The following is an 18,044-nucleotide window of genomic DNA, read 5'->3' as shown; positions in this document are numbered from 1 at the left end:
AGACTACCCTCACAGAGCAATGCTGTAATATATGAAATGAACAGTGCAGCAACACAAACACACAGAGTCTTCAGTGTTTTGAATGACAGAGCACTGCGGCTGGTGCATGCCTCACTTCTTTGTCCAGGGAGTGAAATGCAAACTAGTTCCATAAGATAGCATCTTAATGGTACAACTACAACCCAACCTTTTCCAAATATGAGAGAAGTCTCCTGTTAATCCAGGCACACAAAAAGGAAGGATCTGGATGAGCATCAAGTGCTACACTTTATCAGTAAACATAATAGTAGGTTACCCTCTTTATTGTGGCTTCATGTTCTGCACTGAACACAGCAGGCACAGGTGTGGTGTAAATCCAGGTGAGGTGTAGGGTGCAGATGTTGGACTGAGCCTGATCCTGGGTCAGAGTCCGACACACTGGGCTCCAGTGAAAGGTGTGGCCTGGCACAAAAGAGCAAACAGAATGACTCACATTGTAAAGACACTCGCTGTCCAGTGCCACAAGGCATAAAAATCCAGTCTGACATGTCAAAACATTACATGACACTCTGTGGACAAATTTAGCTGACATTTCTTTTTTCTTTTTTTTTCACTGATGTATTTTGATCATTTGTCATCTTTAAAGTCCCAATTTAAATTTATTTTGTTCTTATTGTGTCTTTTAATATCCTGCTAGTCTGATATTTTGCGGCACTGCGGCTGTCCTTCCTGAAGTGGTGTATTAACCAAACCAAAACCATTTTTCTGCTTTAGTTATACATAGTAATTAATTGACGGATAGCTGCTGAACTGCAGCTTTACTTGATCATTACGCAGTTATTATAACATTATGTCATGGCCACAAAAGAGTGACTGCCACATCTATCATAAGCGCCACAATACCACCATACATGGAGAAGCTCTCTGTCTGTCTGCCTGCCTGTTTGTCTGTCCTGTTTGCCTCTCTCTCTCTCTCTCTCTCTCTCTCTCTCCCAGGTGGGTAGCTTACCTCCCCAGTCACGTGACCCCTCGGTGAGCCGCACAGGGGTAAAGGTGGACTGCATTGTAGCGCACAGACTGTAATTTGACTGCCGCCCTCACAGTGCCAGTCGGAAGATTCTTTTCCGTCTATGAGCGAAGTGCATCTCGGAAACTTTTACATTTATTTATCCAATATGTCCATCAGTCGGAAGAACTGGTCGGCTTTGTCCAGGTACGTCTGCACCATTATATCTGGAGTTTTCTGAAGGGAATGGCTGAGTGAGCACCATCTGCAGCCGAGCAGCAGCCTCGATGTTATGGAGTTTGACTTTGTTCACTCAGTTAGCCTCGCATAACCAGAAGCTCTCCGATTTCACTCTTACAGCCAAGCAAACTGTCATAAGCAAAAATGATTTTATAATATCCATTCATAATATCCATTTTTTTTCCTTTGGTGTCATTCATATTTTTACTGACACTGAGCTGTGATAGTTGAATGATATGCTGTGAAGTTGTTGTTGGTTCTTTTCAGGTTAAAACCTAGAGATAACCAGAAAATTTATACTGTCTTACCCTCGAATAACTGAATTGCTGCACCAATAAAAGAACAAATGCTGTGTTTTTTTACTCTTACTATGCTTAATACTAGATCTTAGTAGTTAGATTTAAAGTTGCTTAGAGCAGCAACGAAGTGCAAGTCTGCTCATATACAGTTGATGAACAAGTAAAGCAGGTTCTGTGTAACCGTTATAACCACAATATCTTCTTCCCAGCAACCAAAACAAGCAGATAACTGGATTCATTTCTGTAGATTTCAAGAATGACTTTGTAGTTGAGTTTCTGAGTCCCTTTTCTGCCGTTGTTTCATTTTCTGTTTTACATCCGTGTGATTCGCATTACGACTGCCCTCAGCCTAGCACGCCAGTGGACAATGGAGGACGAGGAGGAGGTGGAGAGGGAGAAGAGGAGGAAGGAGAGGAGCTCAAGCAGCACCGCCGATGCCGATGTGGACTTCAGCCAAACACCCAGAGACACGACCACCAGTGACAGTGCCTTTGGGACAGGCTCCACAAGTGAGACGTCCCCGGGGCTCAACAGGTTATTCCCACAGTTTAGCAAAGCACAGTTTACTTATTGTGCTTGTCAAAACTTGGATAATACACTGTCTGAACATGATTCTGTTGCTTTACATGTAGATGTGTGTAATGTTTACACACTAAATTTACACATTCTTTCGCTTCTTCTGACTTTCTGTGTTTTATGCTCTCCACCCTCATTTTTCCTTGTTTCGTGTCTGTAAGACCACAGGGTTACTAGTATCTAAGAGTTTGTCTTCTTTGATCGTGCAAGAGATGATTCTTACACTTTGCCCCATGGTAGTGTGTCATCTAGATACTTTTCGAACACATGAAAAAGACCTGACACCAGGCATGAAAAGCTGTCAAAAACACCAGCAGCTGAATACCTTGAGCAGGAGCTGTCTTCAAAGAGAGAGAGTAACTGTAGAGGCTTTCATTAGAGAAACCTGATCAGATACAGCACTGACGGGCCCTTTCACCCTTCACACAGACTATCTGTCATATATATCAGTCATTCATGTGTGTGTGTGTGTGTACCATTTATTTTCAGTGTGGAACAGATGCAGCTGGACTTTGTGGAGATGCTGCGCGCGCGGGATGAAAAGCGGAGGATGAGGCAGGTGGAGACGCTGAGACGACAGAAGGAGTTAGGGGAGGATGAAGCAATGTCCGGCGGAGGTGGAGCCAGGGTGGAGCTACTGGGGGACTTAGATGAGGACCAGGGTAGTGTGTTGCCCTCTGGGAACTCTGCATCCAAACCACAACCACCTCCAAAAACAGCCTCTTACAGTCACACCAACAGCAGCAATACCAGCACTAACAACACAAGCAGACAAGTAAGATGGAATCGCTTGTTACTTTTCAGCAGAGCTAAAGAAATCTTCTTTTCCTTCAGGGGTCGCCACAGCGAATCATCTGCTTCCATCTCATCCTGTCCTCTGAATCCTCTTCCTTCACGCCAACTACCTTCATGTCCTCCTTGACTACATCCATAAACCTCCTCTTTGGTCTTCTTCTAGACTTCCTGCCTGGCAGCTCTAACCTCAGCATCTTTCGAACAAAATATTCACTATCCCTCCTCTGAACATGTCCAAACCATCTCCACCTGGCCTCTCTAACTTTATCTCCAAAACATCTCACCTGAGCTGCCCCTCTAATGTACTCATTCCTCGTCCTATCCATCCTGGTCGCGCCCAAAGAAAACCTCAGCATCTTGAAAACCTCAAAACCTTAAAGAAATATTTAGTCAAAATGTTATCGTTTGAGTTTTAAACTTGACTGAGTTTTCATATGACATTGTGACTAAGAGATTATGGCCATGCTGGTAGCTCTTTGAGGCTGTACTGTTTTTAGCTAAATGCTAATGTACTCACAATGATGAGTATAACATTTTGATGTTAAGCAGGTGTGTTGTTTACCTAGTTTATTGCCCAAGTTCCTTGAACTGGTGATAGCACTAGATGAAAAGTCAGGAGGGGAATCACCAAAGTCATTAGGAATTTTTCTCTGGGGACCATGAAAGTCTCAAAATGTCATGGAAATCCTTCAAATTGTTGTTGAGATATTTCAGTTTTGAATAGAAACAGCCGCTAGTAGGGCTAAAAATGGCAAGGTAATAACTGCCTTCACTTACAGACAAATCGTCTGATAAGACAGGTAGACAAACACAAGACCAACCAGTACTCACATCCAAACTATTAATACTTCACTCAGTCCTAACCCAGTTCACCAGCAGTGCCACCCTGCAGCGTAGTTAATCACAGTTAACTGCTGCCCCACACAGAGAGAGAGAGCCATGGTAATCATTTTCTAGATTTTACAACAGCTTCCTCCCGAGGGAAACATATGAATGTTACATGACTCTGCGTACATTATTGCGAGAATTAGGTGAAAGTATCCTGACATAGGGTGACAGAGAGAGAGAGAGAGGGAAAAACATTATAAACAACTTTTTTGAGTATACAGGTATCAGAATAAAACGCAATAATTAAAGAAAATAGAAAAAAATAGTGTGTGGATCATCTGCTGTCTTATTATTTGACTCTTCCTGTGAATCAAGTGACCATGCAAATCATCTATAAAACTTTGATAAGGGATACTTAAGGTCATAATTTGAACTTTATCTTTTATTGCACTTGCATGTGGCTTTAATTCAGAGGCTGTAACTGTACAGTGTTGTATAATGTAAGGTGTGTCTCAGGTAGCTCTCTACAAAAGCTTGTATGCTGTGTGCTCATGTTGATTGTCTCTCTTATTTGTTTTTTTGTCAGCATGAAAATGGAGAGTCGTCGTGCAAGGACCTTGATCCAAAGCCATCATCCAACCCGACTCGCAAGTTTGTCAGGTTAATGTGCACAATTTCTGTTTATTGTTCTTTTTGTAGGTTAGGGTGAGAGCTGGGAAGGATCAAATACAGATCAAACATTTTTTCAAGATAAGATAAAGGTCATTGATTCCACACAGGGAAATTAAAGTACAACAGAACAGAAGAACAGTGTAGTGGAACGGTCGAGTAGTGTCCGAAAGCAACTAATTCCTCACATTACACTCATCAGAATGGCTTTGGTTATTGTTTAAATGATCAACCATACAAAGAAAACTATATGTGCTTACATATTCGTCTTTGAGAGACAGTAACTATAGCATTTGGACACTTGAGATATACCTGAATTACCACCAACCTGATGTTTCCAGTGTTTGTAAATGTTTGAGGGTTTTTACTTGGTAGACTAACTTTGTTATCTCTAGAAAGGTTGACACAGATAATTAAAGACTTAAATACTCTGCAGCTTGATTGCGAGTTGGTCCCAGATCATTGCTTGCTTTCTTATGTACACCTTCAATTGAACTTTAAACAACTGACTTGTATTTCTGGTGTTGCAGTTCTGTCTCCATCTCACTCGACAGAAGTCCTTCCACCTGCACGACTCCCATGAGCCCTTGTTCTCCCGTGTCACCTCAAGAACACTGGCCGTCGCCTTGTGAAAGTCCCTCTCTGGAAGGAGCTCAAAGCCCTGCTCAGAATGGGCATGCAAGAGAGGTATTTTAATACACACAAACTTAGATGATGTCATTTGCAACATAACTATCTGTGCTTCATGTTTCGCTTGTCACCTGGCTGCAAAGCGCTTGCTTAGTGCTGAGCTGCTGCTCATCAATGCAGTAAAGCAACAGTACCCTCTAGTGGTAAAAGAGTAGAAGATACAGGCCTTCTGCAAATAAAAACAAAAAAATGGCTCCATAGTTGCACAAAGTAAACATTCTCGAAAGAAAGAAGAGATGCTCACTGGAGCTAATATTGTTCTGACAGGGAATAGTTTTAACTTGATCCTATGTAGCAGTAAATTCTAAGCTATTTTACTTTACCCCAGAATGAGTCTTCCTCCAGCACCAACTTTGAACAAACAACCAAACCTGCGTTTGTCAGACAGAGCTCCAGGACTGTATCTTTCAGGGTAAATACATCCAGCCACACACACACACACACACACATGTTCTCCCTGGTACATGCCAACATTAACTTTTGCCTATTTGACTGTCTAAACACAATTTAATCTCGTATCAGTCGTTAGACTATCAGTTCAGGGTAATTTGCTTGTGCCACTCAAGCTTCAGGCTTATGCTAATACCTGCAGCAGTATTTACCAAAATTTTACTGCTGACTGGTTGCTTTGTTAACATCCTAACACTCCACAAGAGACCGTGTGAATGTGCTGCTGATACTTGGATCACTGTAAGGTCTGCTAGCCCACATTCACACATGCCTGGTTTTCCGCAGATGATGAGGAAGAAAGAAGAGGACAGTGCACCACTGCACCGGAGGTAAGGGAACATCCTTGTCTTTATTTTCAGTTTCCTTGTATCTGTCTGCCTCAGTTGGATTGCTGACTGCTTTATCCCCTTATAGTGCGAGTATGAGGATTGCCTCCAAGAAGTTTGAAACCAACACAGTAAGATAACCTCTTAACTTCGCCTGATGTAAAAAGACAGTGATCGGAATACTGCGATCAGGTTTTCTTTTGTAATGCACTTCAAACAATCAAAAAATTAAGAAAATGGAATATTGGTAGATTGGTGCTGTGCTAGATTTGTAGCTTTATGGTTTTAGCTTTATTTCTCAGTGTGGTTTGCAGTATCTTATCACTCTGCAGCCTGGACAGAAAGGAATTCTTTCAATTTTGGCTGAGTAAAAAGATCAAAATGTTGATGTACATCATGAGTCATTGAAATATTATTGAAACTAAAATGTATGTTATTTATGTTGTACACAGAAGGTTTAGAGTGTGTGTAATATTAATTATCTTTGGGTTAGGACCAGGTCCAAAATGAAGATGAAGACAAAGCATCATCTTTCCAGAGAAAGTGAGTTTTTATAGCTATATGATTTTTCATGAACTTTTGGGGAAAGTTTCAATAATTATTTGAGTCAAAGTAAGTATACACAGTTGGACCTGTGAACATGCACATTGTATTTTGTGCAGCTCGAGGCAGAGGATTTCGTCCAGGTCCATTAAGGAGAAGATGGAGAGACTGGCTCAGGCTGCGCAGGTCAGCAAAACTCCTTATAATTCTGAAAGCTACTGTGACTGTGCAAGCAGCAATCATTTTGTTGCTCTGATGTTTTTGCTGGACTCTGCTTCCTGTACATATATAGAAGTCTGAAATGGTGCGATCTCCAGATGTGACTCAGAGGACCCTCTTCCTGTTGGATGAGGTGTCCAGGAAGAGAGGCCTCTTTGAGAAGGAGCAGCCTGCGGCATGCCCCACCAGCCCGGGAGTTTCCAGACAGGTACATTCACAATCTACTTTTTGTTCGGTATCTGATGTTATCTGGACGCACACTGATACCATGAGCATGTTCTCACTGTCGTTTCCAGGAATTTAGGAGCTTCACATCAGGAATGTCAGACCGTATTAACCAGTGGCTCAACAAGACCAACCAAACTGGGCCTTCGCACAGTCCTGTTGTAAGGCTGCTTGTGTTGACATGTCTGCTAAAACTGTCATGTTATACACCTAAGTTATACAAGTGTAGGACTTGGCAGCCAGAGGGCAGTATACTCTCTCTAGTATAATGTACTGTATGTCTCCTGAGCAGGTTATATTGGTTGTTTTGGTTCCTGTTGCTTAACTTTGATTAGCTAAGTATCTTAGAGCTATTATATACGTAGCTTTGCAAAAAAAAAAAGGTGGTAAGGTTGTTCATGTTTTATCCTTTAGCTCCCTAGTTGTTATTATTTATTATTTATATTCACAGGAAACATGAGTATTTTGATTCTGAAGTAATATTCTGAGAGACATGTCCCTGTGTGGTGACGGGTTGGACTGGTTTATGTATGGAGCATTTACTGTATGTTTCCCTTTTCTGTCTGTTCTATTAAGGATTGATTGCATTGTGTAAATAAGTGTGATGATCCTTCCATTTTCTATTCTTAGGACTTGAGACACGTGGACATCACCAGTAAGAGGAGCCTGTTTGAGAGCAGTGGAGGGGACTCAAAAACCAGCTCTGGAAAGTGAAGGATGCCCATTTATAATAGCCAACAGGTCCGATTACTGTCCCAGCAACTTAATCAGGACTTTATGTTTTGAGCAATCGTTTCATTCCCTTCTCTTCATTTCTTTGCATGATTCAGAAGATGGTGAGAGAAGAAGAAGACAACTGGAAGATTAATGGATGCCATGTCTGACTGATTCTTTCTTCAAGCATTTTGTGGTTTTTTTTGTGTGGTTTTTTTTGTTTGTTTGTTTGTTTCTTCACTGCCAAAGCACACAGGAGGAACAGATATGCAAAATAGAGAATAAAGGGAGCTGAGTTTTAGCTGTAGAGGATTAAAAAGAAGGATACTGCTTTTAAAGTTAGGCAACTTCAATCATACACTTTAGCATTGCTTCTTCAAGTATAAATGTGTCCCAGTTCAAGCACTGAAACTCCAATGTGTAAAGAAAAGAGTAAAATTAGACATGAGACGTAAAGAAAAGTGAGAAAAAGGAGAAGGCAGTGATATATTTGCTTTAAAACTTGAGCTACTTACCTTAACTTTGTGTAATTTTGAAAAGCACTTTAAACGGGTGAGGGTTTTAAGGTTAATGATAGCTATGTTTATTGAATTACAGTAGTGGGAATTCTGGAGTTGTAATTATATGTTTTTGTCTAATCAGCCAAAATATATTTTTTGTTTTGTGGGCAAAGATGCTGCCTGTCTGAGGAATAAAATGTTTTATTATGACAAACATGTCTCATAAACTTATTTTAAGTGCTTGCTTAAACACTACGGACGGTGTCTGGCCTAATGCTCTTTACTTATCTCAGTGAGGGAGGATGCAGATAAGAGTTGTATGCCTGCCTTTTGTCAGTGGCAGGTTGCCCTACAAGGCTGAGAAAAAGTGTAGGCCTATGATGTGGGCATGACTCAGTATGAGTGTGTGTGTGTGTGTGTGTGTGTGTGAATCATTGCCTGTTAGCAACTGCAGCTTTATCTGGATCTTTTTGGCACTGCTACCCACATTTGTGCACACAGCAGCCTTTTTTGGGAATGGTGATAATGGAGAGTGCATGCTATCTAAAAAGTTATTAATAACACAACAAGGGCTCCTAAAGCCTCTTCTCCACTCTGCAGTCCGTCCCTTTACCCTCTGAGACTCACCTCACATTCCTGTTGAGTGAAAGCAGGGACCTCTCCTCTGCGGCACACTCAGCACATCAGCTCTCTCTTTCCTCATCGCTCCATCTGAACTTCAGGTAAAAAATGTCGTTGATTATAACATTAGTGTGCAACCAGAGGCACAGTATTTAGGCTGTAAAATACTGTTATGAAGCTGTAAATGAAGACGTGAGAATGTGATGGGGAACGTGATTTCTAGGCAAAATTTATGGACTTTGTTTAATGTTCAGAATCCCTGTTGGACAACTGAGCGCTCTCTGCCATGTCGGACAGCGAGGAAGTGGTGGAGGAGTATGAAGAGTAGGTTGACGCTTGTTTTCAGTTTTATTGATCATACAGAAGTTCTTTGCTATATATATATATATTTCTATAATTTCTGTTTAAATGTAAGATGTGTCTTGTGCGAATGTGAAAATACACTCTGTTGCACAACTGGACATGGACAGACAATTCTTCACATCTATAGTGATGACTGCTGTATGTTGTTTTAATGTGATGACAGATTGGTATCAGAATAATGATGTCCATTTGTGATTTTTACAGGGTGGTGGAAGGTAAGAAGTCTCATCATGACTCATCGCACTCTGTACAGCACTGATAGATAGGATCTCTTGTTGAAACTAAAAGCATTGTTGTTTTGACAGTTGTTTTCTATGACTAATCCAGCAGGCTTAATCTACTAACTTCATGCCAGTAAACTCTCCAATGCAGAATTACATGGATTTCAAAGGAATGTCTAAGACAATCTCGTTGTCTAAAGACATTCTCATTGTTTACAAGTTAAAAATGTCCAAAAATAAATTAAAAATGTCCGATTGATCAGTTAATCTAATATAACTGTAATACAAAGTGTGGTTGCACTATAGCACTTCCATGTTTAGTCAAAGATTGCAATAGGTAGATCCACAGGATATAAAAGTTATTTGTTCAAGGTCTTCTTGGTGACTTCCTCTTCTTGTTCTACTTTTGCATGTAATTACCACAATTTGCATCTCTCATTATATGATTACATTTGTGAATTCCTTCTCTTGTGTATATTGCTGGCTGTGCGGTTCAGAAGAGGAGGCTGCTGAAGGTATGGGACTGCGTCTTTAGCCCTGACATTAATAAATTAAACTCTGGGTCATCAGTGGATGATTTTTGGTCATGTTTCAATTCAACACATCATGCAAGATTTTGTAGAGTTACAGCTCTGACACAAATCTTCATGAATTGTGACACTAAAATCAGTCACGCTTGATTTAATCATGCCTTAAAAGACAACATCATTCTTTCTTTCTTGCTTTCTCTCTCTTTGTTTAGATGTTGCTGGCTGCTGCGCTAGCTGGTTTGCTTTACTAACCAGCTCTGTGCTTTTGCTCAGCAGGGGAGCAGGGGTTAGAGGATGAGATGGAGGAGCAGGAGGAGGAGGAGGAGGAGGAGGCAGAGGAAGGTATTGCTTGCGCTTTGAGCTGAAAGCATCGCTTTTCAAGAAGCTCCATAAATGGGCTGTTGCTGTGGACAGCTATTTCTCCTTTAACAAGTTGACCTTCTGATCAGAAACTTTATGATGAAGCCCACTTTGCACATGCCTAGTAACATAAACATTATAATACAAATGAATTTTGAGTATTAAATGAAATGTCCTGGGTTATGATATCCTAAAATCCATAAAAGTATTATTGAGAAAGAAGAAATGTCAGCAAAGAAACAACTTATTGATCATTAAGTAAAACATAAATAAATTCTGATGGATTTGTACATTTTTTCATTTATTTCTGTGTGTTTATGTTCATGAGGTAAGTGGTGTTAAACTCTCATAGAGGTAACAGCCAATTGGATCACACTCAGCTGACCAATCCTGTTTCTGAGTGAGGTTAGCATCACCTGCCTTATTAACGTACAGCTACAGAAATACAGACATGAATAAAGGTCGAAATTTAGAAAATACAAAAATAAAGAAATGTAAATGTACAGAAATAAAGAATGAATAAAGATAAGAGTGTTTATTTAAGCTACAGTTACCAACATGTATGTATTAACATATTTATTTAGATTTACTTGTTTCATTATTCCTTACATATTTTTCAGCATTTATTTGTTTATGAAAAGTCATTTTTTTGTACTCTGTGGGGTACGGCTGTCCCTAATCCAACTTTCCTGGATTAGCAGTCTGAGCTGTTGAAAGCCCAAAGGTCCAGTTCACAAAGTTATAGAGGTATTTCAGAATCACGTGATGAAATCATATATTTGGGAACTTCTCTTCAACAAAGTTCCCAAATATTGAATGAAATGCTCATTAACTTGCGCGTGCAATTTTGTGTTTAAATCATAATCGTTCCCCTTGATTTGAGATTAGATCCCAAGTCAAGAGTTGAGAGGACGTGGTGTCATCACATCTGTCTGACCCACACACACACACACACACACACTTCACCAGCTTTTAATACTGTCCACTTTAAATACCAGAGGGAGATATTTCATTCTGAACCAGCCACTTGTTATCTCTCGCCAAGGCATGGCCTGGTGTCTTCAGAAACTTGTCTAACAGCTGTTCTCTCATTTCTTTCGCCATGAACTTACAGAAAATGAATCGAGATTATCGAAAAGGGAGAGTGAATGTTCAAATACCACAGTGAATCAGTATCACACCCTGTGAGTCTCGAAATGTCTCACTGACGTGTCACTAATGTTCCTTCTCTGCCAGAGGCCGTGCAGGAAGAAGACAAACCTGCTGCAGAGGATGAAGCCAACGAAGAACAAGGTGAGAGGTTTCAAAGTGGGAGACACTGTGATGAGGTAGTTTTTGAGTTCAGACATGTAGTCAGCGGTTACCAAGTAAGATCCAAGTATATTGTTATGTACGTGTTGACAACCAAGTAATGATGATTAATTCACACCTCCTGTAACCATCAGTCAGTCAGACAGGAAAATAATCTGCTATCTGCACTGCACTTTGGTATGTGACTGTTCACAGGTACTTGATGTACTCAAGCATACCTGCTGTCCTCTCTCTCACTCATACCAGACACAGTCACTGGGTGAGAGTAATCCCCAGGTGGCCCAGTTCCTCCCAGCCCTAAGGCTCTTGCTTATTAGTCAGATTTGGGATTATTGGAATTATTAGCTGTTGTTATACTTCATCAGCAATATTTGGGCGTTTTTCTCTCTTGTTGTCAATGACACAAGATGGATGTTTCAGTCTCATCAATACATCCAAATCCGTAAATGCCTTGTGTGGCTACTGTCAACTGTCACCTGATGCATCACGCACTGGACAGGTGACTTGCCAAAACGTTTGCTCCTGCCAGTTCAGTTTATCACCAGAGTTCTTTTCATAAGCCAGGGAGGGCGTTGTCACTCTGTCGGTTGGTCTGTCCACAACTTTTGTCCGGGCTTAAATATCTCAACCACTGTTAGATGGATGTCACGTACAGAGGTTCATGGTGCCCACAGGATGAATCTTACAATGACTTGAAACTTGAAAGGTGAAACTTTTGCCTTTTTATGTAGCACCACCATCAGTTCCAAATGTCATCTAGGTATTTGACTTATGACTAAATACATGGAAGAATAATAACAGCCTCAAGTCTACTTTGTTGTAACATGCTTACACACTAAAATAAGATGGTAAACACTGCAATTGGTACATATGCTTAACATCAGTATGTTAACATTGTCATTGCAAGCATGTTATTCTGACAGTGCAATATCTATGGGACAGTGCAATGTATTATCTTAACAGTGCAGATGTGAATGTTAAATGTTGTACAGTTAGTTTAATGACAATAAAGTTTCTATTCTATTCTAACACACAAACCTCTCTTTTTCTACTTTTCTTTTGTTTCAGATGGAGAAGGGGAAGCAGAGGAGGGAGAAGGTTAGGCTGGCATGCCTTACACTTTGTGGATTTGTTTTTCTTGGATGTACTCAGCCTTATCTGAGTTACACCAGATGAATTTTGTGCTGAACTAAATTTCCAGCTGGTATGAGCACAGACAAGGGTTCATTTATTTATTATTCAACAACACAGGGTTGTACACCGAAATCCACCCTGTAGTTCCTTTATGCTACACACAAAGCAAGAAAGAATTGATAATTTATGGCGGAGTGCGGAGGAAGAACTGAGATGTCTCTCGGTCTGAAAAAAGAAGCTGCTCTTTTAGTCTAGTGGTACAGCAGAGGATACTTCTGTATTGCTTGCCAAATGGCAGCAGGATGAACAGGCTATGGCTAGGCTGGGTGTTGTTTTTTAATATCCTTTGGGCTTTATGCAGACATCTCACCTCAGTGATATCCCCACTGATGTTCTGGGTGGTTTTAGTCATGCAATGCAAAGTCTTCCTCTCCTGGGCCGTGCAAACTCTTTGCCTTTCTTTAAAAAATAAAGTAATTTCTAGGGGTACACAGGCTCCATTGTCATAGCTTACTGATGTTTTCTGGTGGGATTATGAAATGTTTTGGTGCATTTTTAGTGAGAAAAATGTGTGTGGTCTGAGTGAGCTCACTGGTATTTTCTTTTTCATTGTTTTTTATCTGTTGCAACAGAGGAGGAGGCCAAACCAAAATTCAAGTGAGTAACACTCAATGATATACACACACACAGAAAAAACATACACTTACTGGCTTTCACTCATAGAGAAGATCAATACCACTCTCATATTTGTATGTTAATCTACTATGCCACCAATAGCAGCTTAGCTTAGCCCTGATTAACACAAAGACTGGAGGCAGAGAAAAAAGGCTACCTGGGCTCTGTCCAGAAGCAACTGAATCCTTCTACAAGCATCTCTGAAGCTCACTGATTAATATTTTATACCTTTTTGTTTAATCTGTGCTGTAAGTTACTGTGTAAGTTACCTCTGGGCAGAGCCAGGCTAACATTAAGGTACTTTAAAAACCACTGGCACCAACATCTGCAATTTGTGTCAATAGTCATATTAATTTTCTCAGTTAAATCATAACATACAAACATGATACAGCCATATCTTTAAATTTGGAATGACTAACACTGAGGATACCAGTGTGTCCTGTATCCATCTATCCTTGTTTAGAATGCTTAGAAATCTTATATACAAAAGATTCTGTGTAACTCACCTTTTTTCAGGTTTTCTTCAGCATCCATGTAATCCAGTGATATATGGCTCTGGGAAGACTGCAAACAGGAACTGTTAACAGATAATTCAGCATACTTTTAATGGTGTCAATTTATCAACACGTAAAGACATAAGGGCTGAAAACAGAACTTCTAGCATAACTCGCCAAATGCAAAGCATATCTTCACTTTACATACCCCAAAGCATGATGGGAAGCATTATGGCAACTGATACAAAAGAATGAACACTGACCAAACAGAAGAAATAGAAAGAATAAATAGATTATAGGTTTAATACATTTTCACTATATCATATGTATATTTATAAGATATGTATTATTATAAATATTTCTAGATATGTCCCATTGCTTTTTGTGTCTGAACTGAACCATAACCCCAAAAATAACCTAAAGCTCAATGTAGCCTCACACGGTCGTGTAACTGTAATCCTAAACCTAAGGCTAACCTCAACATACTTATGGAGAAATATTTTGGTTTGCAAAATAATGACTTGTTCCTGTCTCTGTCTATATTACCAGGGTCACTTAAAGTTCATCCTGTAACACTGTGGAATAAAATTAAATCAAATCTGTTTCAAAGAACATAAAGTTAAAACATAAAGAGGCTGACTCAAAGCATTCCTAACATGCACAGGCACATATACATGAATACATTGAAGAGACATTTGATTGGCATGTTGAACCTGCCAACTGCAATTTATCATCACTTGTGAACGGTTTTTATGTTCCTTTCTTCCATTCTTTATTATATAGCACTCATACTCTTTTCTTTTTTTTTCCTTTTTGAATCTTCAGGCCTTTTATCATGCCCAACCTCATCCCTCCTAAGATCCCAGATGGAGAGAAGGTGGATTTTGATGTGAGTGACAGACTGGGAATCAGAACAGAGTTTACCTCTCCGCATATACTGCTAAATGTGTTTTCGAGTCTCTGTTACTATTTTTGCTAAGTTACACCAAAGACCACATTGTTTTTACCCTGTATAGTCATTTTACATTAGTCCAAGTGTCTGTAATTTGAGACCAAAAACATATATGTGTGTCATGTCATTCTGTAATGAGGAAACCAGTGAAACGTAGACCCATAACGTTAAGTACAAGAAGCACTGAACCTCTGTTTCTGCAGGATATACATCGTAAAAGGATGGAGAAAGACCTGATGGAGCTTCAGACTTTGATTGAGGCTCACTTTGAGAGCAGGAAGAAGGAAGAAGACGAGCTCATTAATCTCAAGGAGAGGATTGTGAGGGCCCTACTCTAAAGCCAATTCGGTGTAAACGTATTCAAATGCAAATAACATAAAAAATTTGCTTTCAAGAATCGTTAAGATGCCATAATCTGTTGTGTAGGAGAAGCGGCGTTCAGAGCGAGCAGAACAGCAACGAATCCGCAGTGAGAGAGAGAAAGAGCGACAAAAGCGTCTTGAGGTATAGTCGTGTTCGGTCTGCTGTAATGTAATTTATGCTTCCTTCATTGACTGGATAACAACCCTCCTCTCGTATACCTCCTGGTCCTCTCTCCCTCTACGCCCATGTTTCTTTAGGAAGAGAGAGCTCGTAAGGAGGAAGAGGAGGCCAAGAAGAGAGCAGAGGATGATGCCAAGAAGAAGAAAACCCTCACTAGCCTCCACTTTGGAGGCTACATGCAGAAGTTGGTGAGCAAATGGCCAGGTCATCGTGAGTGGTTTAAGGTTAAAGTACTGCCAGCTAAAATGTGAAGGTTGAGGAGGGCAATTTTTCAATTCGCTTTCCAACAGACAGAAAAGCGAAGTGGTAAGAGGCAGACTGAGAGAGAGAAGAAAAAGAAGATCCTCAGTGAAAGACGCAAATCTCTGGACATTGAGAACTTGAACCAGGAAAGACTCAAGTAGGTTGAGAGATGTCATGTCATTGTACCTCAAGAAAGATAAAGTATTTTTTGTTAGCAGCTTTTTTTCATGATACTCTTGAGACAACCATCGACCAACCTGTCCCATATTTGTGTGTCACAGGGAGAAAGCTCAAGAGCTGTGGGAATGGATGTACCAGCTGGAGGCAGAGAAGTTTGAACTGCAGTATCTGTTCAGCAGACAGAAATATGAGGTGTGTTTGCTACAGTACTGTACACTGAAGTAAGCCTCAGGATCTAATAGAGCTTGCTGGAGTAACATTTGCATGTTTTCTTTGTTCCAGATTAATGTGCTGAGGAACCGCGTCAGCGACCATCAGAAAACGTGAGAACCAAACTCTGAATCTCTGTCTCTCTCTGGTCAAATGCCACACGGTTAGATATAAAGAAAAGACAGAGTCAGATATAAGAATAGAACGGTCCCAACAATCTATTTGATTAGGGCCGATTATCAGCGACATATTTAACATCTTTATCGGTTCCATTATCGGTATCAGTGGGATTTTTTTTGTCTGACCCCCAAAATGTTGAAGCATAAAGTAGCAAATAATTGAAATTCTCAAGTAAAGTACAAGTACTTCAAAACTCTACTTGGGTATAGTACAACTCTTGATATTTAACATTTTGACACTAAGGCAGCAAGTTTTTGTTTTAAGGTTTTTTAAATTAATTTTTTGTAAAATTCTGTATTGAGAGCCCCTTTAACGTGAGAGTTAAGTTTAGGCTACTGAAGCTACTGGTTCGTGAAGTTTGGTCTTAGGCCTATTCTCTCAAAGTTTTAAGAAAACTTTACCGAGCATTCACTCAGTAAAGTTCACTGAAATCAGTAATTATATGTTGTAAATCAAGTTGTAGGAACACAGATGAGGTCCTGAGATCATGCTGCAATATGACTGGAAAAACTTCAAAGAGCTATGGGCAAAGAGTTTCCAAACTAGAAGATTACTTCAGACATATAGCAGCTATGCAGACATGTATTCAAGTCAGAGACACAGACACAACAGTTGTGTTGTCAAGAGCTATAATTGTCCTGTAATTAATTAAACGGTTAGGACAAGACTGTCGGGCACTTGTTAGTATGATCCTTTGTTGTAATGGTGGATATGTAGCAGCCCTTTGAATGTTCAGTAGCACCAACCCCCCCACCACCCCCAGTCAGCTCTCATTTATCTTCCTTGAAAAGTTCATGAGTTGCCTGAGGTTCTGTTCCCCTTTCTGGGAAAGTTGGCTGTATGCGTACCAAAAGGTGTGGTAGGCAAGTCAGCTGTCAGAGATACACCGAATGAATGTTTGAGTGTCTGAATATGTGTCACCGTGTTCTCATTGCCGTGTTATTTTTGGAACTGATGATGGCCACTGTAACCTCAGAATGCATCTACTGCCTCATGTAAATCTTGTTTTCAACAGATCCAAAAGGACCAAGAGAGGCCTGAGGAAATAGATGCTTACGTGCTGTGTGAGCAGTGTAACCATCAGGCCAGTCCTGCGGGACCCGCCTCAAACCAAGCCCTGGCTTTCCTGCCACACCCCAGTCCCTCATGTTCCTCTAATATCATCACCTATTGTAGAGCATTAACTTCAGGTTTTCAGTCTTCCCTCCATTTTGAGTCACATCCCTTTAAGAAGATTCTCTGTGTTTGGTGTAAATAAAACCATCTTAGTTCAATCAGTGGCTTCTTTAATTTTTAGACCTCTGAGCGTGGGTGCATGTATTTGTTTACTGGCACTCTACAGAGACTACAAACATTCTGCAGCACATTCAAGACATGAATGCAAAAAGCCTGAAGCCAAACATAGGAACAGACATCTGTCTTGAGACAGGCTCTGACAGGACTTGGATTGACATAACGCTCCTTGGGCCAACACCCAAACCTCCACCGAACCCGCACACACACACACAATATGTATACATGTCCACACAAAGCTGAAAGAGAATGAATCATTTTCACTTAACTAGTAAAATCCTCTCTTAGAAAAAAGGTATCCCTCTAATTGCTTTCAGTTTCTTTAAAGAGCATGTAAAAACTCATCTCAAAGTGACAACACTTGTGGTTTTGATCAGGCATGCTGATGAAAAACTAAATACCAATTAAGTCATCGGTATGGATCTGATATGCACGGAAGCTGAGAACGGCTGTGCTTGCAATTATTTTTTTTCAAGTGCTCTTATCTTGAGATAACAAAATTAATGGGTTATCTCATTATCACAGGATAATTAGGAAGAACTTGTAAGTGCGTGGCTGGTTTATTTGATCAAACCTGATTTCAGCCTTTAAACCTTATTGTCATGAATGTTGGAGAGGACTCAAAACTGAACAGTACAATTAATTATCTGCAAAAACTAAAAAGCTGCAGTCATG

The 18,044-nt window shown here is 40.2% G+C and overlaps 2 protein-coding genes across 8 annotated transcripts; both read left to right on the top strand.

Moving 5' to 3' along the window:
- The first annotated feature begins 1,017 nt into the window (after positions 1–1,017).
- lad1 (ladinin) lies at positions 1,018–8,273 on the top strand. Of its 5 annotated transcripts, none has more exons than XM_046396113.1 (14): positions 1,020–1,192; positions 1,873–2,058; positions 2,590–2,875; positions 4,310–4,383; positions 4,923–5,079; positions 5,411–5,494; positions 5,818–5,861; positions 5,947–5,989; positions 6,352–6,401; positions 6,521–6,587; positions 6,694–6,828; positions 6,917–7,006; positions 7,476–7,586; positions 7,679–8,273. In XM_046396113.1, exons 1-13 carry the CDS (start codon positions 1,110–1,112, stop codon positions 7,557–7,559), a joined length of 1,383 nt encoding a protein of 460 aa, XP_046252069.1. In that variant the 5' UTR covers positions 1,020–1,109; the 3' UTR covers positions 7,560–7,586; positions 7,679–8,273. The 5 variants fall into 5 exon arrangements, with proteins under 5 accessions (XP_046252072.1, XP_046252071.1, XP_046252069.1 ...); XM_046396112.1 differs by having other exon boundaries at positions 1,021–1,192; positions 7,676–8,273; XM_046396116.1 differs by lacking the exon at positions 6,917–7,006 and having other exon boundaries at positions 1,018–1,192.
- A 349-nt stretch (positions 8,274–8,622) lies between these two features.
- Positions 8,623–17,350, top strand: tnnt2a (troponin T type 2a (cardiac)). 3 transcript variants are annotated; one of them, XM_046396132.1, is made up of 15 exons: positions 8,623–8,781; positions 8,935–9,004; positions 9,248–9,258; positions 9,765–9,779; positions 11,391–11,447; positions 12,534–12,563; positions 13,232–13,256; positions 14,594–14,657; positions 14,924–15,040; positions 15,147–15,224; positions 15,341–15,451; positions 15,554–15,663; positions 15,788–15,878; positions 15,969–16,009; positions 17,092–17,350. In XM_046396132.1, exons 2-15 carry the CDS (start codon positions 8,967–8,969, stop codon positions 17,123–17,125), a joined length of 822 nt encoding a protein of 273 aa, XP_046252088.1. In that variant the 5' UTR covers positions 8,623–8,781; positions 8,935–8,966; the 3' UTR covers positions 17,126–17,350. The 3 variants fall into 3 exon arrangements, with proteins under 3 accessions (XP_046252088.1, XP_046252087.1, XP_046252089.1); XM_046396131.1 differs by having other exon boundaries at positions 9,762–9,779; XM_046396133.1 differs by lacking the exon at positions 9,765–9,779.
- The last annotated feature ends 694 nt before the right edge of the window (positions 17,351–18,044 follow it).

The sequence above is a fragment of the Scatophagus argus genome, chromosome 8 (assembly GCF_020382885.2).
Source record: "Scatophagus argus isolate fScaArg1 chromosome 8, fScaArg1.pri, whole genome shotgun sequence".
Lineage (NCBI taxonomy): Eukaryota > Metazoa > Chordata > Actinopteri > Scatophagidae > Scatophagus > Scatophagus argus.
Note: the sequence above shows the minus strand (reverse complement) of the source record. Positions and strands in the feature narration are given on the sequence as shown.